Source organism: Giraffa tippelskirchi, chromosome 9 (genome assembly GCF_054371585.1).
Source record: "Giraffa tippelskirchi isolate mGirTip1 chromosome 9, T2T-mGirTip1v1.2.pri, whole genome shotgun sequence".
In the NCBI taxonomy this organism is placed as follows: Eukaryota; Metazoa; Chordata; class Mammalia; order Artiodactyla; family Giraffidae; genus Giraffa; species Giraffa tippelskirchi.
Window position 1 is genome coordinate 5977683 of NC_137283.1, and position 19941 is coordinate 5997623.

The 19941-nt window shown below is 38.1% G+C and overlaps 1 protein-coding gene and 1 long non-coding RNA gene across 7 annotated transcripts in view; one reads left to right on the forward strand and one right to left on the reverse strand.

Annotated features, from left to right (window-relative positions):
* The window catches only part of STT3B (STT3 oligosaccharyltransferase complex catalytic subunit B), a 107920-nt gene extending 100098 nt beyond the window's left edge, over nucleotides 1-7822 (forward strand). For all 6 annotated transcript variants that reach the window (XM_081526972.1, XM_081526971.1, XM_081526970.1 and 3 more), the window contains 3 exons: nucleotides 271-384; nucleotides 2447-2659; nucleotides 6184-7822. In XM_081526972.1, the coding sequence (XP_081383098.1) occupies nucleotides 271-384; nucleotides 2447-2659; nucleotides 6184-6264 (408 nt within the window). In that variant the 3' untranslated portion in view covers nucleotides 6265-7822. The remainder of the gene's footprint in view (nucleotides 1-270; nucleotides 385-2446; nucleotides 2660-6183) is intronic.
* A 4724-nt stretch (nucleotides 7823-12546) lies between these two features.
* On the reverse strand, nucleotides 12547-16681 carry LOC145520514 (uncharacterized). Its single transcript, XR_014064533.1, has 3 exons — nucleotides 15603-16681; nucleotides 14085-14186; nucleotides 12547-12946 (listed from the first exon to the last, which is right to left on the reverse strand). It is a non-coding gene; the product is annotated as an uncharacterized LOC145520514 (long non-coding RNA).
* Nucleotides 16682-19941: the final 3260 nt, after the last annotated feature.

The window sequence follows — 19941 nt, forward strand, 5'->3', positions numbered from 1 at the left end:
TCTCTTTATGTTTTCTCGGATACTTTTTTCTTTTAATAAATAATTTCTGGACTGAGTGTTAAACACCCATGATAGTTTTGTGGTTTTTAAAAGATCACATTAAATTTATAAATTTGTCTTCTGATTCTGTGTTTTTTTGAGATTTAACTAAATATGGCTTAATGAAGAAAACCTCAAAAGCCAGCTCTTACGGGGAAATGAAAGGGGAACCTGCAGTTGTGAATATGTTACATTAAACTGACGCAGGAACCGCTGCATTCTTCCCTATAGGAAAGTGACTACTTCACCTCGCAAGGAGAGTTCCGTGTAGACAAAGCAGGATCCCCTACTTTGTTGAATTGCCTTATGTATAAAATGTCATACTACAGATTTGGAGAAATGCAGGTTAGTTATAATCTTTGTTTTTTTCTATAATCTTTATTTTATCAGCTTTATTCTAGAATTTTTCTGTAATCTTTATTCACAGGAATATTTTAACAGTAGTCTTGTTTGACTCTAAAAAACAGGGTAATATTTTGGTTGTGCTCTAAAGAAAAATGTGCTCATCTAAAATTTTTTCTACTCTATTAAATTTACTTTCTGAAACTTCTGTGTGAAAAATGAGGAAATATTTTTTAGAGCAGAGGTTTCTTTCCAAAATGTTTACTAACAGAGGCTTAAATGCAACCCTTGCCTGCTATCCTGCCTTTTTGACTTCATGTTTTTAGAACACGTTGCTCTCCCAGGGAGAGGTCTTCCAGCTGGGAAGCAGTGTGATCTTAAGTAGCTTACTCTACTGCCTGGTGAGGGAAAGCCGGAAATTAAAAGGTTGGATTTAGTCACTTCACACATTTACTCTCTCCCTGTTCTCCATTTCCTCAGATAGCTGGGACTCTCTAGTTTCCCAGAAAATTAGAATGATGTGCTACAAAAGATTTAGTCAATGAAAGGAATGAACGGACAGGGAAGCATTGTGGCAAAAGGAACGAACAGCAGACTGTCACACACCTGGGGTCCAGATTGGACGCTATCATATCGTGTAATCCTTGGATGAGTCACATTCTCCCTGGGCTTTGTTTTTTCCTTATTTGTATATAATGGGGCTCCTGGTGGCCTCTGCTGTTCTTCCTAACTTTCATATTGCATGACTATCATACCAAGTTACACCTTCATACTAAGGTTATATTGAAAACTTTCTGGTTCCATGCTGCTTTCTGATTGATACTAGAAGGCAGAGGAAAAATGGCTTGTTTAATTTTGTACAAATACCCAGATCAAGATAACGCTTCTGCATTACTCATTTGGAATTACTCTGCAAATAGCTTTAAAAAATAATGATTTTACTATTAAGTTGAAGTTTTTGTTTGTGTTTTGATTTCTTTTGAAGGCAAACTGCCTGGTCTCTAAACTCATGCTATGCTAAGAGAGAAGCATTAACGGCATAATAATTAGCTACCCCAGAAAATGGGTGAAAGATAAGTTTCTCTGTTCACTAATGATAGCATTGAAGGACCTTCTTTTTCCTATCTGATCGAGAGCTCTAAGCCATGCATCTAGCATGCATTCATTTTGATGCCTTTCCCTACTCAAGAATATGTTCAAGACATGAAGTATAACTTTCCTGTTGTAAGATATGTAATAACAAGTTACTCCCTCATTGGACGAGATTTGTTTTCTGGTTTTATTTTTCAACTGAATTCACTTAGGTTCTGTGTGACAGCATAAACCTACTCTGAGAATTTCTTAAAATCCTCTCCCCTGCCTCCATTTTTTGCTCTTCTCGTCTCTGGTTTGGTTTGCTTTAACGTCCTTTGTAGTTGCCACTTTCAGGAGGGTTAGCATCAGGGTTACTTGTGCTCTGATTTCACAAGTAGCACTGGTGAGATAGAGCCACACTGAATAAGGTAAAGTCATGGTGCACCTTACCTCCTAGTGGAGGATGCAGGTAATTTTGAAAATAAATAAAAATTTTAGCAACAAACACTATAGAGTAAAAGAATAAAAGAATCAGTGGAGGAGACTTCTCAGTCATCGATCTCAAGAAAAGATTTCACTGAAATGATGGTATTTTGGCTGAGACCAGAGAATAGAAAGGAGCCAGTCATGCGGAATTGCCAGATGAAGAACTTTGAGGCTGACAAAGTAAGTTGATGGTGCAAGGGCCAGGCAGGGAGGCCCTTCTGTGTGTTTGCTCTGAAAACCTATAAGAAGGGCTTTCATGGATTTCATTTTGCTGTTTTGGTTTTTTTGTGCCTGCAGGCTGCTCATCCATTCTAAGGGTTCTGTGAAACTATAATTCTTATGTATGGAGTTTCTCTCTTGCTGATTTCTTCCTGTCTGGTTAGCAGCATATGAGGACTGTTAACAATATATCACTCTGATTCTGTTTCCCTAGTTTAAAAGGAGAGAGTTGTACTCTGGTGATAACACTCCCTTCTAATATTGAATGTTTCATGTCACTTTGCAGCTGGATTTCCGTACACCTCCAGGTTTTGATCGGACACGTAATGCTGAAATTGGAAACAAGGACATTAAATTCAAGCATTTGGAGGAAGCCTTCACATCAGAGCACTGGCTTGTAAGGATATATAAAGTGAAAGCCCCTGATAACAGGGAGACACTAGACCACAAACCTCGAGTAACCAACATTTTCCCCAAACAGAAGTATTTGTCAAAGAAGGTGGGTACCAAATGAAGTCAGGTCTATAAAAGAGTAACTCAAGATCTGTCGGTTTGTCTGAAAAATTACTAAAAATTGCTAATAGGTTTTAATTTGCCAGATGTATAAAGACCAAGGCTTATATACAAAGTAGATATCAAGTGCCAACCTGCTGAGGGCAGTCCTTACAAACTGAGCACTTAACTACCCCAGGCAGCAGCTGTTTCTGGAGAGTTCTTCAAGGGAAGAGTGGTTATCAGTGAGCTGAGCCAAGATTTTTCAGACACATTCTAGCTTTAATTTGTGCCACTCCCATTGCAAAGACTAGTTCATAAAGTAAGATGTGTCTGTGGCCATCAGTTTCTGAACCTTTGTGAAAGTAAAAATGGCAAACACTCAGTAACAGTTGTGATTCATTCATGATTGTTTGGTCAAAGCAAATTTATATAGCATTTTCACGTTCCAATCTCAGTACAGTGTTACTATATTATTCACTGAATTAAAAAAAGCTCAAGTTGAATTGAGTCCTGAATCCTCAAAAAAAAAAAAAAATCATTTATCTTTAGATAATTATTAAGTATAATTGTCATGAAAAAGCTTGTAGGCAGAATTATGGTGGTGAGACCATTGCAGTCCTTTTGTAATACTTAATAAGACACGAAGCCTTTTATCAGAGGTCATTATGGCTCACTTAAACCAAACAGGTCTAGTCTTTGCTGTAAAAACTATTGAAAATGAGTATTTATATGGTTTGCCCTCTCTGGGAGATGGAAAATAATGAGCAGTCAGATGAAATATGAAGATTGTATTTTAATGTACAACCCTTAATAATACTAGTTGTTATTAGACTGATTTCAGTCTTAAGTCTTGAAAGATGCTTATGTTTACATTGTCCAGATCAGTTATTTTAAATCATTGAAGGGGCTTCCCTGGTGTCTTAGTCGGTAAAGAATCTGCCTCCAGTGCAGGAGACCAGGGTTCGATCCCTGGGTCAGGAAGATCCCCTGGAGAATGGAATGGCAACCCACTCCAGTGTTTTTGCCTGGGAAACCCCATGTATGGAGGAGCCTAGCGGGCTACAGTCAGTAGGGTCGCAAAGAGTAAGGACACGACTAAACAACTGACACTTTCACTTTATATTACTTAAAATATACTTCAAATGTGCTCAGAATACAAATTCAGTTTATACTATAAAAGTGCTAAATATTAACTGTATGACATGTAAATGGAAACTTTAAATGAATACTTCCTGCGCCAGGGGTAGGTTACCATATCTTGACTAATGTATTGAAACACATCAGAGAGCTGGCACTCACTGTGTCAGTCATGTCGAGTGACTTGGTGTCTCATGGGCACATGGTGGGAGAAACTAGTGGGTCACATCAGTGCAGAAGTCAGAGCGCATGCTGCCGATCCCGGGGCAGGCAGTCACTCCTCAGACATCTCAGCCCCGTTAAGGTCCCCCTCTTCTGAAAAACGCAGCCATTGAACCAGCGGTCTTACTGATGATAGTGAATTTTCTTACTCTGACCTCTTTTGTCTTCCCAGCCTTTCTCCCAAATAGACAAGTGAATGGATAAATAAAAATCCATCTGTCTTGTAAGCCCCAAACATATATTCTAGTTGCCACCAATGTGAATCTTGTGTTTCTGATTTCCATGGCTTTTAGGTAGTTTGTACAAGCAGGAATGCTTTTTGTTTTGCTTTCCTCTCCCCATCCCAGTTTCTACTTTTGAGGGGGTGAGTACAGCAGCCACTGTGAGAGTTGTCTGGCCACTGCTGAGCCAGCGGGGCTGCAGCCCTGGGAGTGGTGGTCCAGGACTGCATGCTCCGTGCTCCGAGAGAGCCAGCACCCTGAGGGCCTAGTTCCACACTTGCAGAGATCCGGGGCATCTTACAGGAGCTCCTAGGAAATGTTTCAGGTTAGAAATCTGGAGGTGATGATGAGAAACTCTTGGCCTGGTTTAAATTTTTACAAATTGTACCCTCTGATTTTTTTTTTTTTTTAACTTTTTGTCCTAATAAGTTAATAATAAGGTAACATGTTGTGGACAAGTTCACTTCAGTTCAGTCGCTCAGTCGTGTCCGACTCTCTGCGACCCCATGAATGGCAGCATGCCAGGCCTCCCTGTCCATCACCCAACTCCCGGAGTCTACCCAAACCCATGTTCATCGAGTTGGTGATGCCATCCAACCATCTCATCCTCTGTCGTCCCCTTCTCCTCCCACCCCCAATCCTACCCAGCATTAGGGTCTTTTCCAATGAGTCAACCCTTCTCATGAGGTGGCCAAAGTAGTTCGCAGTAGTTAATTTTTGTGATCTGATTGAATTTTGCCCCATATTTTTGTTCCTGTTGGAAAAATTTTAAATTGTTTTAATGTGAGCATCATAATAGGTACGTACACGATACAGCATTTGCCAAAGTTTCTGAAAAATGAAAGTGTTAGTTGCTCACTTGTGTCCGACTCTTTTGCAACCCCATGGACTGAAGCTCGCCAGGCTTTTCTGTCCAGGGGATTTTCCAGGCAAGAAACTGGAGTAGGTTGCCATTCCCTTCTCAAGGGGATCTTCCTGAGCCAGGGATTGAACCCGAGTCTCCCACATTGCAGGCAGATTCTTTACCATCTGAGCTACCAAAGTTTCTGAAACCACCTCCATAAGTTATATTTAAATATGAGAATTGAATTGAGGGATCAGTCTCTTGAGTCTTCACCCACTGCTAACCCAGTGCTTTGATGGTGCATTGAATTACTTATTGAATTGAATTACGAAAAAAGTGTTGCTTTTTTTCAGTGTCTATGAAAATGTCAGATTGTCAGACATGTCCTATATGATTTATCTTGGGAGACTCAAAGATAGCAAACATTTTTGCAATAATTTATCTCTTATACCACAAACATCAGTTGACAGTATTTTTTTAAAGATGTATGAAACTCAAAGGATGTTACAGTTTTGTTTTTTTCCCCTTGGTGTTTGTGTTTTGTTTTGAATATTTAAGTGCTGGAGAATGTGCCAGGTAACTTTATTTCTCTTTTATTTTTGTGGATAGGTATAGATCATCCTCATTTTTACAGATAAGAGAATTGGGGCTCCAAAAGTTACCAAGTTAATTAGGATTTCTGACATAGCTAATTCTTGAAGCCTACATCAGGAGCACCATTAACAGTTTCTGAATGCTTATTCTAGTTGTATACTCCAGCATGCTTACAAATGTGAGTCATTACAGCTAAGCATTTCGTGGTTGAGAAGGCAGGTCGGGGTCCATTCGCTTGGTGATGAAGAACATATGACAGGCTTTGGAGGAGCGCTGTGGTGGTCCTTTCCTCATAAAGCTGAGGACCTTATCCAGCTCATCCTGGGTCTCCACATCGTCGGTGTAGAGCAGCGGGTAGTGCTCTTTGGCAGTTCAGGGAGACCGGGCCCACGAAGATCTTGAGTGGTTACTGAGACAGTCTTCCCCACTGTGCAGTAAGCCATGTGTGTATCCGTGTGTTTAATCAGTAAGAACCCTGCACTAACCCCAGGCATTCTGTTTTCTTTTTAGACTGCAAAAAGGAAGCGTGGCTACATTAAAAATAAGCTAGTTTTTAAGAAAGGCAAGAAAATATCTAAGAAGACTGTTTAAAAACACTGTTCTGGTTCCTAACTTGAAGCAGATGTCTTTGTGAGAACCGGTCTTTGCCTTTAGCTCATGTCATGTTTCACAGCAACGGAGGGTACAGAACCATCACTGGTCCAGGTTAACGTACAAAACTGGCAACGCCTGATTTAAAAAATAAAATTGGCTTATTGAGAACAGCTGTTTTCGATTTGTAATGTGAAGCAAGACAGAGCACTGCTGTAAATGTCTTAACAGCAGATTTTTTTTTTTTTATTGGTACATATTATCCTTCAAATCTGAAAATTTGGACAAATCGCACCAAAGAACCCTCTAATTTGGTCCCTGGCACATGCATACTTGTCAAGGTTTTTTTGTTCTTTTACAAGATCTGCATTTTATTTGAATGACCCAGATAGCAATATATAAAATACAAATGATAAAATGTGATGCAAGCTTCTTGAACCAGTAAAACTAGTACAGGTCTGAGAAAGAGGTATGAGAAGAATACTTCCTTGAACTATATTTATTTTCATGTTTCTCCAGTGCAAAGAATGTTTCATCAAATGTATATTTTCTATTGCTTACTGTATGCTCTGAGAAGAAGCTGCTCTTTTAAAGGTGGACCTCTAACTCATTGATTCAAGTAGTTGTTTTTTTTTAATGTTGAAACATTGTTGCTGCTGTTAGCAGTTGTTTTCACCAGGTACTTAGCAGATCTCATACATGGTTCATTCAAGGGCTAAATTTATATCCTTTGGCAATCATGGCAACACACAGAATGTTGCTTGTTAGCAGGCTGGAGTTTGATGTCTTAGTCCTGAGTTGAGCACTGTGTTTACATACAAGAGATTAAGGAAGAAACCCTTAAAGTGGACAGGTATCCAGAGTTCATTTTGTGTGACTCTTCAAAATGACAAAGGATTTGTAAAGTTCTTCTGGCTTTCTCTCATTTTTACAACAGTTTCATCCGTCACAATGACTTTTGTCCTTTGCTCCATATTTTGTTAATCCCTGAAGCATTTGATGAAACACTCTTTAATGCTATGTGCATTTTCTTTTATTAAAAATGTGACAGTTGTCCACAAATGCACTAAAATGTCAGTGGAGATTGAACATGTTCACTTTCCAGCTCACAGCCAACTATACAGACTTGAAAAGTTTCTCTTTAGTAAAAGTGATAGAGAAAGGGTTTTTCCTGCCACAGGATATCTTTCCTTTTTTTTTTTTTTTTAATAACAAGCATAACTTACACCACTGCTTTTGGTGGAAAAGTACAGAAATAGTATGTACCTTTTATGAAGAAAAGTGTAATTTACAATATTCAGTGAGAATGTTACTGCTGATTTTCTTTTTCCAAAGTGTAGAATATTCTTTGATTTATAGAATTCATTTTTGACCCAGATGATGGTTCTTTTACAGACCAATAAAATGGTCGAACATTTTCACAAATAAAGTGTAACTAAATCTGGATTTCTGATACCTTGTCATTTGGGGGATTTTATCTTACTTTGTTGCTTTAAAATTCAGTGCAGAGAAGTTGTTGACTGTAGGGAAAATAAAGTTAATTCAAATTTTGTGTTAAGTGTTGTCTTTTTACAAATCTTTTCTTTACAAGTCTTGAGCACATGCTTCCTTCTTGTTTGTGTTGACAAAGGTTTGAGAGAACCCATGTGGAGAATCAAAAGCAATAAAAACAAAGGCTGTTACTATAATTTCACTTTTATATATCTCTAATTTCACTTTTCTGCTACATTAAGACCTCAAGTGTCATTACAATATAGCTTTTACTGACGCAGTTCATGGAACCAAAATGGGGTTCCCCAAAACTAGTTCAACTGAGACCTACTATTTTGTTATGCCTTCCTCCACCCCCCACAAAGTGAAAATTTCATTTTGACTTCTTATGGGTGAGGGGAAGACACCTAACCAAAAAGGAATTTTTATCTCCATGTAAATGAGGGCAGAACTCGTAACTAAAGCTCTTCTCTGTAAAGTTCTAGTTAAACATCACTGAAGCCTTATTTAATTTTCTCATTAAGAGCAGGAATGACCTCACTCACTTCCAGTTTTGGGGAACCTCATTCTGGTTCAGGGGATTGTCTCAGTAAAAACTATATTGTAATGACACTTGTGGTTTTATTAGAAAAGTGAAATTATTGACATTAAATAGCTTTTGTTTTGTTCCACATCTTAGAATTGAGCAAACTGAGTGCTTAGTAGTAAAAAAAAAATTAGGCCGCAAGTCCAAAGATAAAATTCATTTTGCAAACTCACGTGGTTACCTACTGGAGAGTGCATTTGTAGAGTTTTACTTTTAGTCCCCAGGCCATGACCAAAAGGCCAGAGGACTGAACAGTATAAAAGCATCCTATAGACTATTACTGTTTCTGTAGCTCAGGGGTCATATGATTATGAAATCTGGAGCTACTACACATTTTTTAAAATGGTGGTAAAATATAAAGCAGAAGATTTAACATCCTAACCACTGTAAAATTAGTTGAGTCATGTTGAGTGCATTCACATTGTTGTGCAACCCTCTCCAGAAGCTCTTGCTGGAACAGCTGCTGTTGAAGTGGGGACTGTCAGACCTCTGCTTTGTTACCCAGGTTGGTGGAGTCGTGAGTGAATGTAGAAACAGCAGCCTGTAAGAAATGGCAGGTGTCTGAAATGAAAAGGTAAGTCTTTTTTAGTGTGAAGTATAACACAGAGAAGACAGATGTCCTCCTTAGCAAGTTACCACCAGACGAGCAACTCTGTAAGCACTATTCAGATCAAGACCACAGCACTGCTGCGGCCTCGGAAGTTTCCTCATGCCCCCACCCAGCCACTGGCCTGTCCCCTTGCTCTGCCAGAAGGTAATCGGTCTCCTAGCTTTTATAGTAATTACTCTTTCTAAACATATTGTACCTATTCTTTGAACACAAAATGCAATCAAATTTTTTTTTTGTATCTAGCTACTTTAGCTTAATTTTGATGAAATTCAGAATGTTGCATGCAGCTGTTGGTTTATTTTCATTGATGTATAGTATTCTTTGTCTCACCATTCAATCGTTGATGGATATTTGTGTTTCCAGTTTGAGGATATTAAGGCTATAGCAATTTCTGTTATCTCTCGGAGATTATATGCACACAGTTTTGTATTTACCTAATAAAGTAGAATTACTGGGAAAGGTATAAAGGTTCTTGTTTACTCCCACATTCTAATCAGTCAAGCTTTATAACTTTCTTTCCAGTAGGTGAATAATGGCTTCTTGTTGTGTTTAGTTGCCATTTCTAGGTTACTAGTGAGGTTGGCCATTTGGAAATCCCCTTTTTACAAGGTTTTGGATGTTCTGTTAATTTTTATTTTTTCATTGTCTTAGTGGGGTTCTTAATATACCCTATATATAAGCTCTTCGTCATTGTGTTACAAACCACCTAGTTATTATTCTGATGTTGTATTTTTCAATCTTCTATCTGCCTGTAGCTTTCTGTGCCATTTAGTAATCTTTTCCTTACTCTGGTGTGAAGATCGTTTCTTGTGGTCTTTTCTGGGGAATTTGTTGTTTTATCTTTTATACTTAGCTCTGCAGTCTGCCTGGGATTCAGTTGAGTACAGTGTGAATAGTTTGGGTTTTGTTTTGGGTTGGTTATGTTTTTGTTTTTTCTCCATATGTGAGTCTAAGTTTTTCATTTATTGAAAGAATTATTCTTTTCCTGCAGTTCTGCAGTTCTCCTTTTGTAGGAGATCTGTACATGAATCTATCTGAACTGTTATATTCCATAGAGTTCTTAGTTTTCTGTATTGACTTAATGTGCTTTAACATATTTCAGATGGTGATGTAAGTCCCACTCCATCTTCTTAGACCTAGCTTGGCTATTTCCAGTGCTTTGTTTCTCCACATAAATTTTACAACCAGTTTATAAAAGTGATACCAGAAAAGAAAAAACTTGTCGAGCTTTTGACTGGGCATTGAGCATTGAAACTATAGATTAGGAAAAATTAGCACCTTTGAGTCTTCTAATAATTGAGTCTTCTGTGAATATGACATATCCTACTATTTATAGAAGTCTGAGTCATCTTTAATTTCTGTATTGTTTTTAAATAGGTGTTACTCATTTTCATAATTGTATCACAGTACTGTCCTAAAATGTTATTTTCCAACTGTCAGGATATAAAATGTGTGGTTTTATGTGTTAAAATCACTAATAATTTTAGATTGTTATTATAAACATATGCCATTGTAATTAGGGAACAATGGCAGTTTTATCTCTCCTCTTGTAGTGGTTATACATTTGACTGTTTTTGCTGCACTGGTCAGGACATCGAGTCTAGTACTGCATAGAACAGGTAACAACTTTATCTTGTTCCTGTCTCACACAGGAAGTTATCAGTGTTTCTTCTTTAAATATGTTTGAAAGTGTTAGTCGCTCAGTCATGTCCAACTCTGTGACCCCATGCTCTATAGCCCACCAGGCTCCTCTCTCCATGGGGATTCTCTCGTCCACAATACCAGAGTGGGTAGCCATTCCCTTCTCCAGGGCATCTTCCCAACGCAGGGATCGAACTCGGGTATCTCGCATTGCAGGCAGATTCTTTACCATCTAAGCCATCAGGGAAGCCCTTAAGTATGTTTACTGTAGACTTTCTATGGTGTCTTTGATTGGATCGAGTACATATTTGTCCCAGTTTCCTGAGTTTATTACATGTCGAAGGAGTTGGATCAGGTGGTTTTTTGGTTTATTGAGATGATTTTGGTTTTTCTCCTTTATTCTGTCTGTTAACACAGTGAATTATAGAGACTTTTTGTTTACATTATTAAATTTGCCTTCCTGGGATAATGATCAATGTTTCATAGAATTGGCTAGTGCAACCATTTGGGTGTATATTTCTCTTTGAATATAAAATTACTGAATTAAATTGGATAGATGTAATAATTTTACACATTTGGATTTCTAAATTTTTTGTCAGATTTGGTTAATTTTTCCAGGAATTTGTCCATTTTTGTCTAAATTTTCAAATAGGTGAATGTAAAATTGTTGCTAATATCACTTTAACAGTTACTGTCGAACAGATTGTGTAGTGACGTCCTTGTCATTTCTGAGGTTGGTTTTCTCTCTCCTCCCTGTTTGTCTCATCTCTCCCTCATTACCCTTCAGTTTTTATCAAAGACCAGCTTATTTATGGCTTTGTTGACATTTTCTTTAGTATGTTTTTATTTCATTAATTTGTGTTGTTTCCTTAAAGGAGAGGTATTTTAATCTTAGTGTGATACATGATTTTAAAGTTCTAAATTTATTCCAAGCATAGTCTGTTTCATTCTCAAAGTTTTGATGTGAACGGTCATTGAGTTTAATGCATACTTTATGTACTGTATTCTTTGAACCTTGGGTTGTTTATTTAGATGTACATTTTTTGATTTTTTAGATAGAGTGGTTTTCTAGTTATCCTTTTATTTTTATTATCAGTTTCTACCTTAACTGCACTGTAGTCAGATACTCTTAAATTTTACTCCTTTGAAGATGTTTGACATTTGCTCTGTGGTCCACTTTGTGTATATAAAATCTCCCTGAAGCTTGTTCTGTTTGCTGAGAAGGATGTATTGACATTGTAAACTGTTACAGGTTTGCTTGTTCCTCTTTGAACTGTCCCCCTTTTTATATGTTTGGACCCAGATTATTAGGTGTATATACAACTTTCATTGGTAAATTGAACCTTCAATTTTTGGGGACTACCAGGATTTATTTTCAGTAATGCCTCTTGTTAAAGCCTGTTTTGTCTGATTGTTGTATCAGCTTTCTTAAGGTGACCGCATGATGTATGTTTTTCATTCTTCCGTGTATCCTGCTCTGGATTTGTTGAGCATTTACCTTTGTAGCTTGTTGGTTAAGTTACCAATCATCACTTGGAATATTGCTTCTGCCCAATTCTCTTTCCTCTCCAAGACTTCAGCTAAACATATAATTAAGCCTTCTGTATTGGCTGTCTCCTTTTCCTTCTCCATTCTGTGTATTTTCTCTTGAATCGCTTCTCTCATCAGTTACAGCGAATCTGATGTTAAGGCCAGCCATCCATGGAGTATACTTACTTTCAATTTTAGAATTTCTCCCCATGCCAAATCTGCTGTTTCTTTTTATGGTTTATAGCTGATCACTGACAGTCTTCAGTCAACATAAAGTGTGTCTGATTAACCCATTAACTCACTCGAGTTCTGGTGGCTCTTGTTTCTGGTGGATCTTGTTTCTGGTGTGTTTCCTCTTAATGTGTGGAGGAGAGGGGGCAGACGGTGTGCCCCGAACATATATAAAAGAAATTGTACAAGTAACTTTAGGTTGAAGAGATTTTCCTTTATAGAAGATTTTGTTTCTGCCAGGTACCTCATGATCGATAGCAAGCCTTAATCACATTCATCCAGTTCAAGGGAGGCTGTGTGATCACAAAGCTAGCCTGCCATCTCTCTGAGGGCTGGTTCATGATTCTCAGACTGAAACCCTGCAAGGGCTTCATCCATGCAGGTTTTAATACCAGCCTTTGTCTCTACAAAGTTACTGAAATTGCAGTTCAGTCTCTGCCAGTTTCCAGGGGGAAATGGCCTCAAATGCCAGGCCTTCTCTCTCAGGATTTCCATCTTCTGGATTCTGTGTGGTGATGCAGTCTGGTTTCTGTGAAGTCTTAAAACAGGTATTATTTCTTGTCCAGTTTGTGATGGCTCAGCGGGTAATCCACCTGCAATACAGGAGAGCTGGGTTCGATCCCTGGATTGGGAAGATTCCCCCGGAGAAGGGAAAGGCTACCCACTCCAGTACTCTGGCCTGGAGAATTCCATGGACTGCATAGTCCATGGGGTCGTAAAAAGTTAGACACGACTCAGTGACTTTCACTTGTCCAGCTTTCTACTTGGCTTTATCTAAAGAGTTGGTCCAAACTCCCACAGTTCACTACTGTCAGAAGCGGGATATTAGGAACAAAATTACTGATGGTCCTTTCAATCCTAAAACATAGGATATGTTTCTGAACACGTTCACCTCTATCATCTTGGTGTATAATAGCTAGACATTGTGACCATCTCTGGGAGCCACAAAATTCAGATTGTCTACCTCTTAATATTTTATTTACTTGGGGAATATGGAATATTCTTGGTGAGTTGTCTTATTTCTAAGATCTTGAAGGCAGTTTGATTAGAGTACCAACAACTGTCTGCTTTTGTTGAATTGGGTTTCAGTAAAAGCTTCAGATACAAGATTGAATGACGACTCAAGATCAGCGGCAGCCAGACTGACTGTGACAACAGCACATTCTCTCAACCTCAGCACAGTCGTGATTATTCAGACAGGCCAGATAGATAAAGCATGATCTGTCTTAGAGTAACATGAATCAGAGCTCAGGCCTGTATCCTGCTGAAAGAAATATATAATCCTCTTTGTCTTTTGATAAATATGATCTGTCTTTTAATGTTTTTATGGCTCTAGGTATTTGAGGCAACAGATAGTGTAGAAGGTGGGTAGTAAGTTTCTCTTAGCTCCCTTTGTCCAGGAATAGAAACACAGACTCATTAGTTGACAAACCTCCCATTTCATACCTTTTTGGTCAACACAGAATTAACTTTTAGATCTGTAATCTGTTGAATTAGTTTTTGTATATGACTTGAGGTATGAGTTTTATTTTTTCAGTTGAGCCAACATCATTTGTTGAAAAAACTTGAAAACAAACTGACCAACATTCTTTATCTGTTTCATCATTCTTCATCTGTTTCATCAATCTGTGTATATCCTCTTGATACACTGATAACTATAGCTTTTCAGTGAATATTGAACTTAGGTAATGTGAGTTCTATACCTTTGTTCAGTGACCTTTGAATATTTACCCTGAGACCGCAGGCCTACACTGGGTGTCTTGGCTAAACGAGGATGTGTTGTCAACCCAACCTGCAGCAGATGTAGGATTAATGTCCAGACTCTAAAGAATGCTTAGGGGAAAAACAGATGATTTTTGATTAGTCCTTAACAGAAGAAATCCAAATGGGAAATAAACATACCCATCAGGTTAGCCAAGATACAAACATACACATTGCTGATGGGAACTGAAAATTTAAGACACTCAGGAGTTAGCTGATGCACACTGAAGATATATATATCCCATGTCCCTGAAATTCTAAAGTCTGTCAAAAGTAGCTAAGATAATAGCAATATATTCATATAAAGGAACAGTATAGAAGAAAAAAGTGCAGTACATTTATAAGGAATAACATTGATGACCATAAAAAGTTTGAGTTTACAAGCCAAAGAATATATGATTCCATTTATATACAGTTCAAAAGCAGGCAAACTCATTTAAGAACGTGTACATAGTACTAAAGCTATAAAGCAAACCAGGATGTGATTTACTCACAAAGTTGGGTTATACGTCAGCTCTGGGGGAGGAGAGTTTGGGGACTTTGATTATAGAAAAAAGCTCTGGGGTGGTAGCCCGTTTCATTTGAGTTGGATTGTGATTACAGGTGTCTGCTTCTACTTTACACTGTGCATTTGAGCTGCAGGCCCTTGATGCTTCATGAAGACATTTAAAATAACAGCAAACTAGAGACAGGCTAAAATAATTTTATAGGGGTTCTGGAAAACAGTCACTGGTCTACAGCACTGAACATGTGCCCAATCAGGGAAAAGTCACATTAAAAATATGTTTGGAAGTGTTCTGATTTCATCTTTTTACATGTAACTAACTGTCTAGTTTTCCCAGCACCATTTAGTGAAGAGGCTGTCTTTTCTCCAATGTATATTTTTGCCACCTTTGTCACTCATTAGGTGACGACAGGTGCATGAGTGTAGCTCTGGACATTCTGTCCTATAACACTGATTCATATTTCTGTTTTTATATCAAAACCATACTGTCTTAATTACTGTAGCTTTGTAGTTTTTGACCCACCTTTACGAGTAATGAAAATTTAAAAAAGAAAAAAATGGGACCTAATTAAAAGCTTTTGCACAGCAAAGGAAACCATAAACAAGACAAAAAGACAACCCTCAGAATGGGAGAAAATAGCTGCAAATGAAGGATTCATCTCCAGAATATAGAAACAACTCAATCAGAAATGGGCAGAAGATCTAAATAGACATTTCTCCAATGAAGACATACCGATGGCCAACAGGCACATGAAAAGATGCTCAACATCACTATTACAAAAATGCAGTCATGTCAGAAATGGCCATTATCAAAAAATCTTGCACTGTTAGTGGGAATGTAAATTGATACAGCCACTATGGAAAACAGTCTGGAGGTTTTATAAAATACTAAAAATAGAACTACCCCATGACCCAGCAATCCCATTACTGGGCATTTACTTCAGTGTCCCTTCTCAAATAGAAGGGAAAAGAGTAGAACTTACCTGCAATGTTCTGATGTTCTAGGGCTACCTGAAGGAAAAAAAAAAAAAAATCTTTTCATCCTAACTTGTTAGAGAAAAGTGGTATGGCTCAGATCTCAGGCTGGGAAAGCTGCAGAAAGAGGCAGACTGCTCATAAAACTAGAACAGAAATGGTTTTTGTTTTTATAGAAACACAAAATACCCTGAACACCCAAAGAAAGCTTGAGAAAGAAAAACAGACCTGGAGGAATCAACTATATTACATAGCTACAGTCATATAGTGTGGTACTGGCACAAAAACAGAAATATAGATCATCAGAACAGGGTAGAAAGGCCCCACACAACTATGGTCATCTATGATAAAGGAGGGAAGACATACAATGGAAGAAAGGCAGTCTCTTCAATAAACAGTGCTGAGAAAACTAGACAGCTTACATGTAAAATCAAATTAGGACATTCTTTAACATTATACACAAAGATCTAAATGTAACAACCTAATACTATAAAACAGGGAAACATGGGGAAGAACACTCTTTCACATAAATTATAACTATCTTTTTCAAGCTGTCCTCTATAGAGTAGTGGAAATAAATAGGACTTAGGTAAACTTAAAAGCTTTTGCACAGTGAAGGAAACTAAACAAAGTGAAAAGACAGTCCACAGAATGGGGGAAAAAAAAATTTGCAAATGATACGACCAACACGGTCTACAAAATCTACAAACAGCTCATGCAGCTCAATAAAAAACAAACAAAACTCAGTCAAAAAAAACGGGGAGAAGACCTAGACATTTCTCCAGGAGGCCCATGAAAACATATCCAAAACTACAGTGCTGCTGCTAAGTCACTTCAGTCGTGTCCGACTCTGTGCGACCCCATAGACGGCAGCCCACCAGGCTCCGCCATCCCTGGGATTCTCCAGACAAGAATACTGGAGTGGGTTGCCATTTCCTTCTCCAGTGCATGAATGGGAAAAGTGAAAGTGAAGTCGCTCAGTGGTGTCCAACTCTTAGCGACCCCATGGACTGCAGCCTACCAGGCTCCTCCATCCATGGGATTTTCCAGGCAAGAGTACTGGAGTGGGGTGCCATTGCCTTCTCCAAAAACTACAGTGAGAGACCATCAAAAAAGTCTACAACAAATGCTGGAGAGGACGTGGAGAAAAGGGAACTCTTCTGCCCTGTTGGTGGGAATGTAAATTGGTACAACCACTATGGAGAACAGTATAAAGCTCCTCAAAAAACTGAAAACAGTTACCATAGTATCTAGAAATCCTACTCCTGGGCATATATCCAGAGGAAACCATAATTCAACAGGACACATGCATCCCAGTGTTCACTGCAGTGCTGATTACAATAGCCAAGACATGGAAGCAATCTAAATGTCCAACAAGTGAATGGATAAAGATGGGTACGTGTACACAATGGAGTATTACTCAACCATTAGAATCAAACAGTGCCATCTGCAGAAACACGGATGGGCCTGGAGATTACTAAGTTAAACAAGAGAAATACCATATGATAGTAGTTAAGTGGCATCTAAAAAAACTGACATAAATGAACTTACAAAACAGAGACTCACAGACTTAAAAATTAGTTTATGGTTATGAAAGGGGAAAGGTTGGGTGGGATGAAGGTGGAGAGTGGGGTTTGGGATTGGAATATACACACTATATAATCAACAAAGACCTACTGTATAGCACAGGGAACTCTACTAGATATTCTGTAGCAATCTAGATAGGAAAAGAATTTGAAAAGGAATAGGGGTGTGTGTGTGTGTGTGTATAAAATCAAATCACTTGCTGTACACCTGAAACATGACTCCAGCTCTATTCCAGTATTTAAAAAAAACAACAACAGGATGGCTATAGTGAGACTACAGACCTGGAGATGCCTGGGCAAGAAATTATGGGTGGAATAAGAGTATCTAAGGTCCTGAGAAGAAGCTAAAGGGAAACTTGGTGAAAAATTAAGACTTGTAAAAACAGTCACGTATAAGGTGGACTCAATGGTACACAGCCCCAGACAGGACATGTGCTCAGAAAAACACCTGAGAGAAATTTCCCCCTCAGCTGATCCCAAGGCTCAGACGCCTTACACCTCAGCGAAGGTCTTCCCTGGTGTGCAGCAGCGAAAACACTGGGAGAGAGGGTTATTTTTTTCAAATGCCCAATGTTCAACAAAATATCACAAGAGATAAAAAGAAACAGAAAAAACATGGCCTATATAATAGAGGAAGAAAATAACAGCAATCATCTTTAATAAATTGGCATCAGATATATTAAAGACTTAAAGCCAACTGTCTTAAATATGCTCATAGAAATAAAACAATGAACTAACATAACTCAAGAAAATACAGAGTATCAGCTAAGAAGTCCTTTTAGAAAAAAATCAAACTCGAGCTGAAAAAAGAGAAGTTGAGTAGTCTTTTAACAGGAAGAAAGACTCAATCATGGACAGGTCAACTGAAGTTATTAGGTCTCAGGAGATCAAAAAAAAAAAGTGGAACGAGAACAAAGGGCCCCATGAAATGCGCCACTATTACAGGAGTCCACGAAGGGGAGAGGGGCCATGAGGTTTGAAGAAAGAATGGCAGGAAACTCCCCAAGCTGGAGAAAAGACATGAATCTATAAATGTAAGAAACTTAATGAGTGTCAACTACGTTAAACCCAAAGGAACCCATAGACCACAACTGAGACACATTATAGTTAAACTACTGAAAGCCAAAAGCTGAGAAAACCTTGAAAGCAATAAGGGGAAAGTTAAGTTGTCACATAAAAGCCACCCTCAATAAGATTATCAGCAGGTTTCTCAGAAACTTTTAAGGCCATGATACAGTAGGAATGTATATTTAAAATGCCGAAAGAAAAAAACTGTAAACCAAGAATTCTACATCTTTCAAGATCTTTCCAGATGAACGAAAGCTGAGAGGTTTCCTCACCACTCTACAAAATCATTCATTTAAGTTGAAATGCTTTCAAGAGTAACTCAAAGCTATAAAAAATGTAAACACATGGAGAAATATGAAAATCAGTTACTGTAATTTTGAATATAAACATTCTATATGCTTTAAAAGGCAGGCACATAGAAATAAGCATAAACCTATGTAATTGGTACACTATATAAAAATATGATTTGTGACATCAACAAAAAGGGATGAAGCTGGAAAGGATTAAGTTTTTTACATGACTAAAGTTGGTATTAATTTAAAATAGATTGTTATAACTTTAGGACGATATATGTAATCTCCAGTAACCACAAGTGAAATACTTATAGAATACAGACAAAATGACAGAGGAATCAATTTATCACTTCAAAAAAAAAAATCAACTAAACACCAAGGAAGACAATAATGGAGAAAATGCAGGACAATAATGCTGTAAGACGTCCAGAAAACAAAATAGATGAAATTCCTCAATCAGAAGACATAAACAGGCAGAATGGATTTTTTTTTTTTTTTAATTTATTTTTGGCTATGCTAGGACTTCAGTGCTGTGTGAGGGCTTTCTCTAACTGTGGTGAACAGGGGCTATATTCTTCATTGCAGTGCGTGGGCTTCTCATTTGGGTGGCTTCTTGGCGGAGCACAGGCCCTCAGCATGCAGGCTTCAGTGGTTGTGGTGTGTGGGTTTCGTAGTTGTATGGCAGGTGGGATCTTCCTGGGCCAGGGATCAAACCCATGTCCCCTGCATGGGCAGGTGGATTCTTAACCACTGGATTTTACCAGGGGGAAGTCCCCAAATGGATTTTAAAACAACGTTCAACTGTATGCCCCCTGCAAGAGACACACTTTAGATCTAAGAAAATGTGTACACTCGAAGTAAAAGGATGAAGGAAATATTTCATGCAAACAGTAACCAAAGCAAGGATGCTTATACTGGTATCAGGCAAATTAAACTTTTAGGTCAAAAACTTACCAGACACAGGGACGTTATATATTGATAAAAGAATCACTTCTAAGAAGGTATAACTATTATAGCCATACATCCACCAAACATCAAAGCTCCAAAATGTACAAGGCAAACATTTACAGAATGAGGGGGAAATACACAGCTGTAAAATAATAGATTTCAACACCCCACTATTGATAATGGATAAAAACAACCAAGACAGATCAATAAGAAAAGAGAAGCATCACTGTAGTCCAACTGGACTTACCATACACGTACTGATGGCCCCATCAAATAGCAGAATACACATTTTTCTCAATGTGTGGGACATCCTCCTGGATAGACTGTATGTCAGCCCACAAAACAAGTCAATAAATTTTAAGACAAAGTATCTTTTCCAATCACAGTGCAATTAAAGTAGAAATCAATAGTGGAAGGAAAACAGAAATCCACAGGTATGTGGAAACTCAATG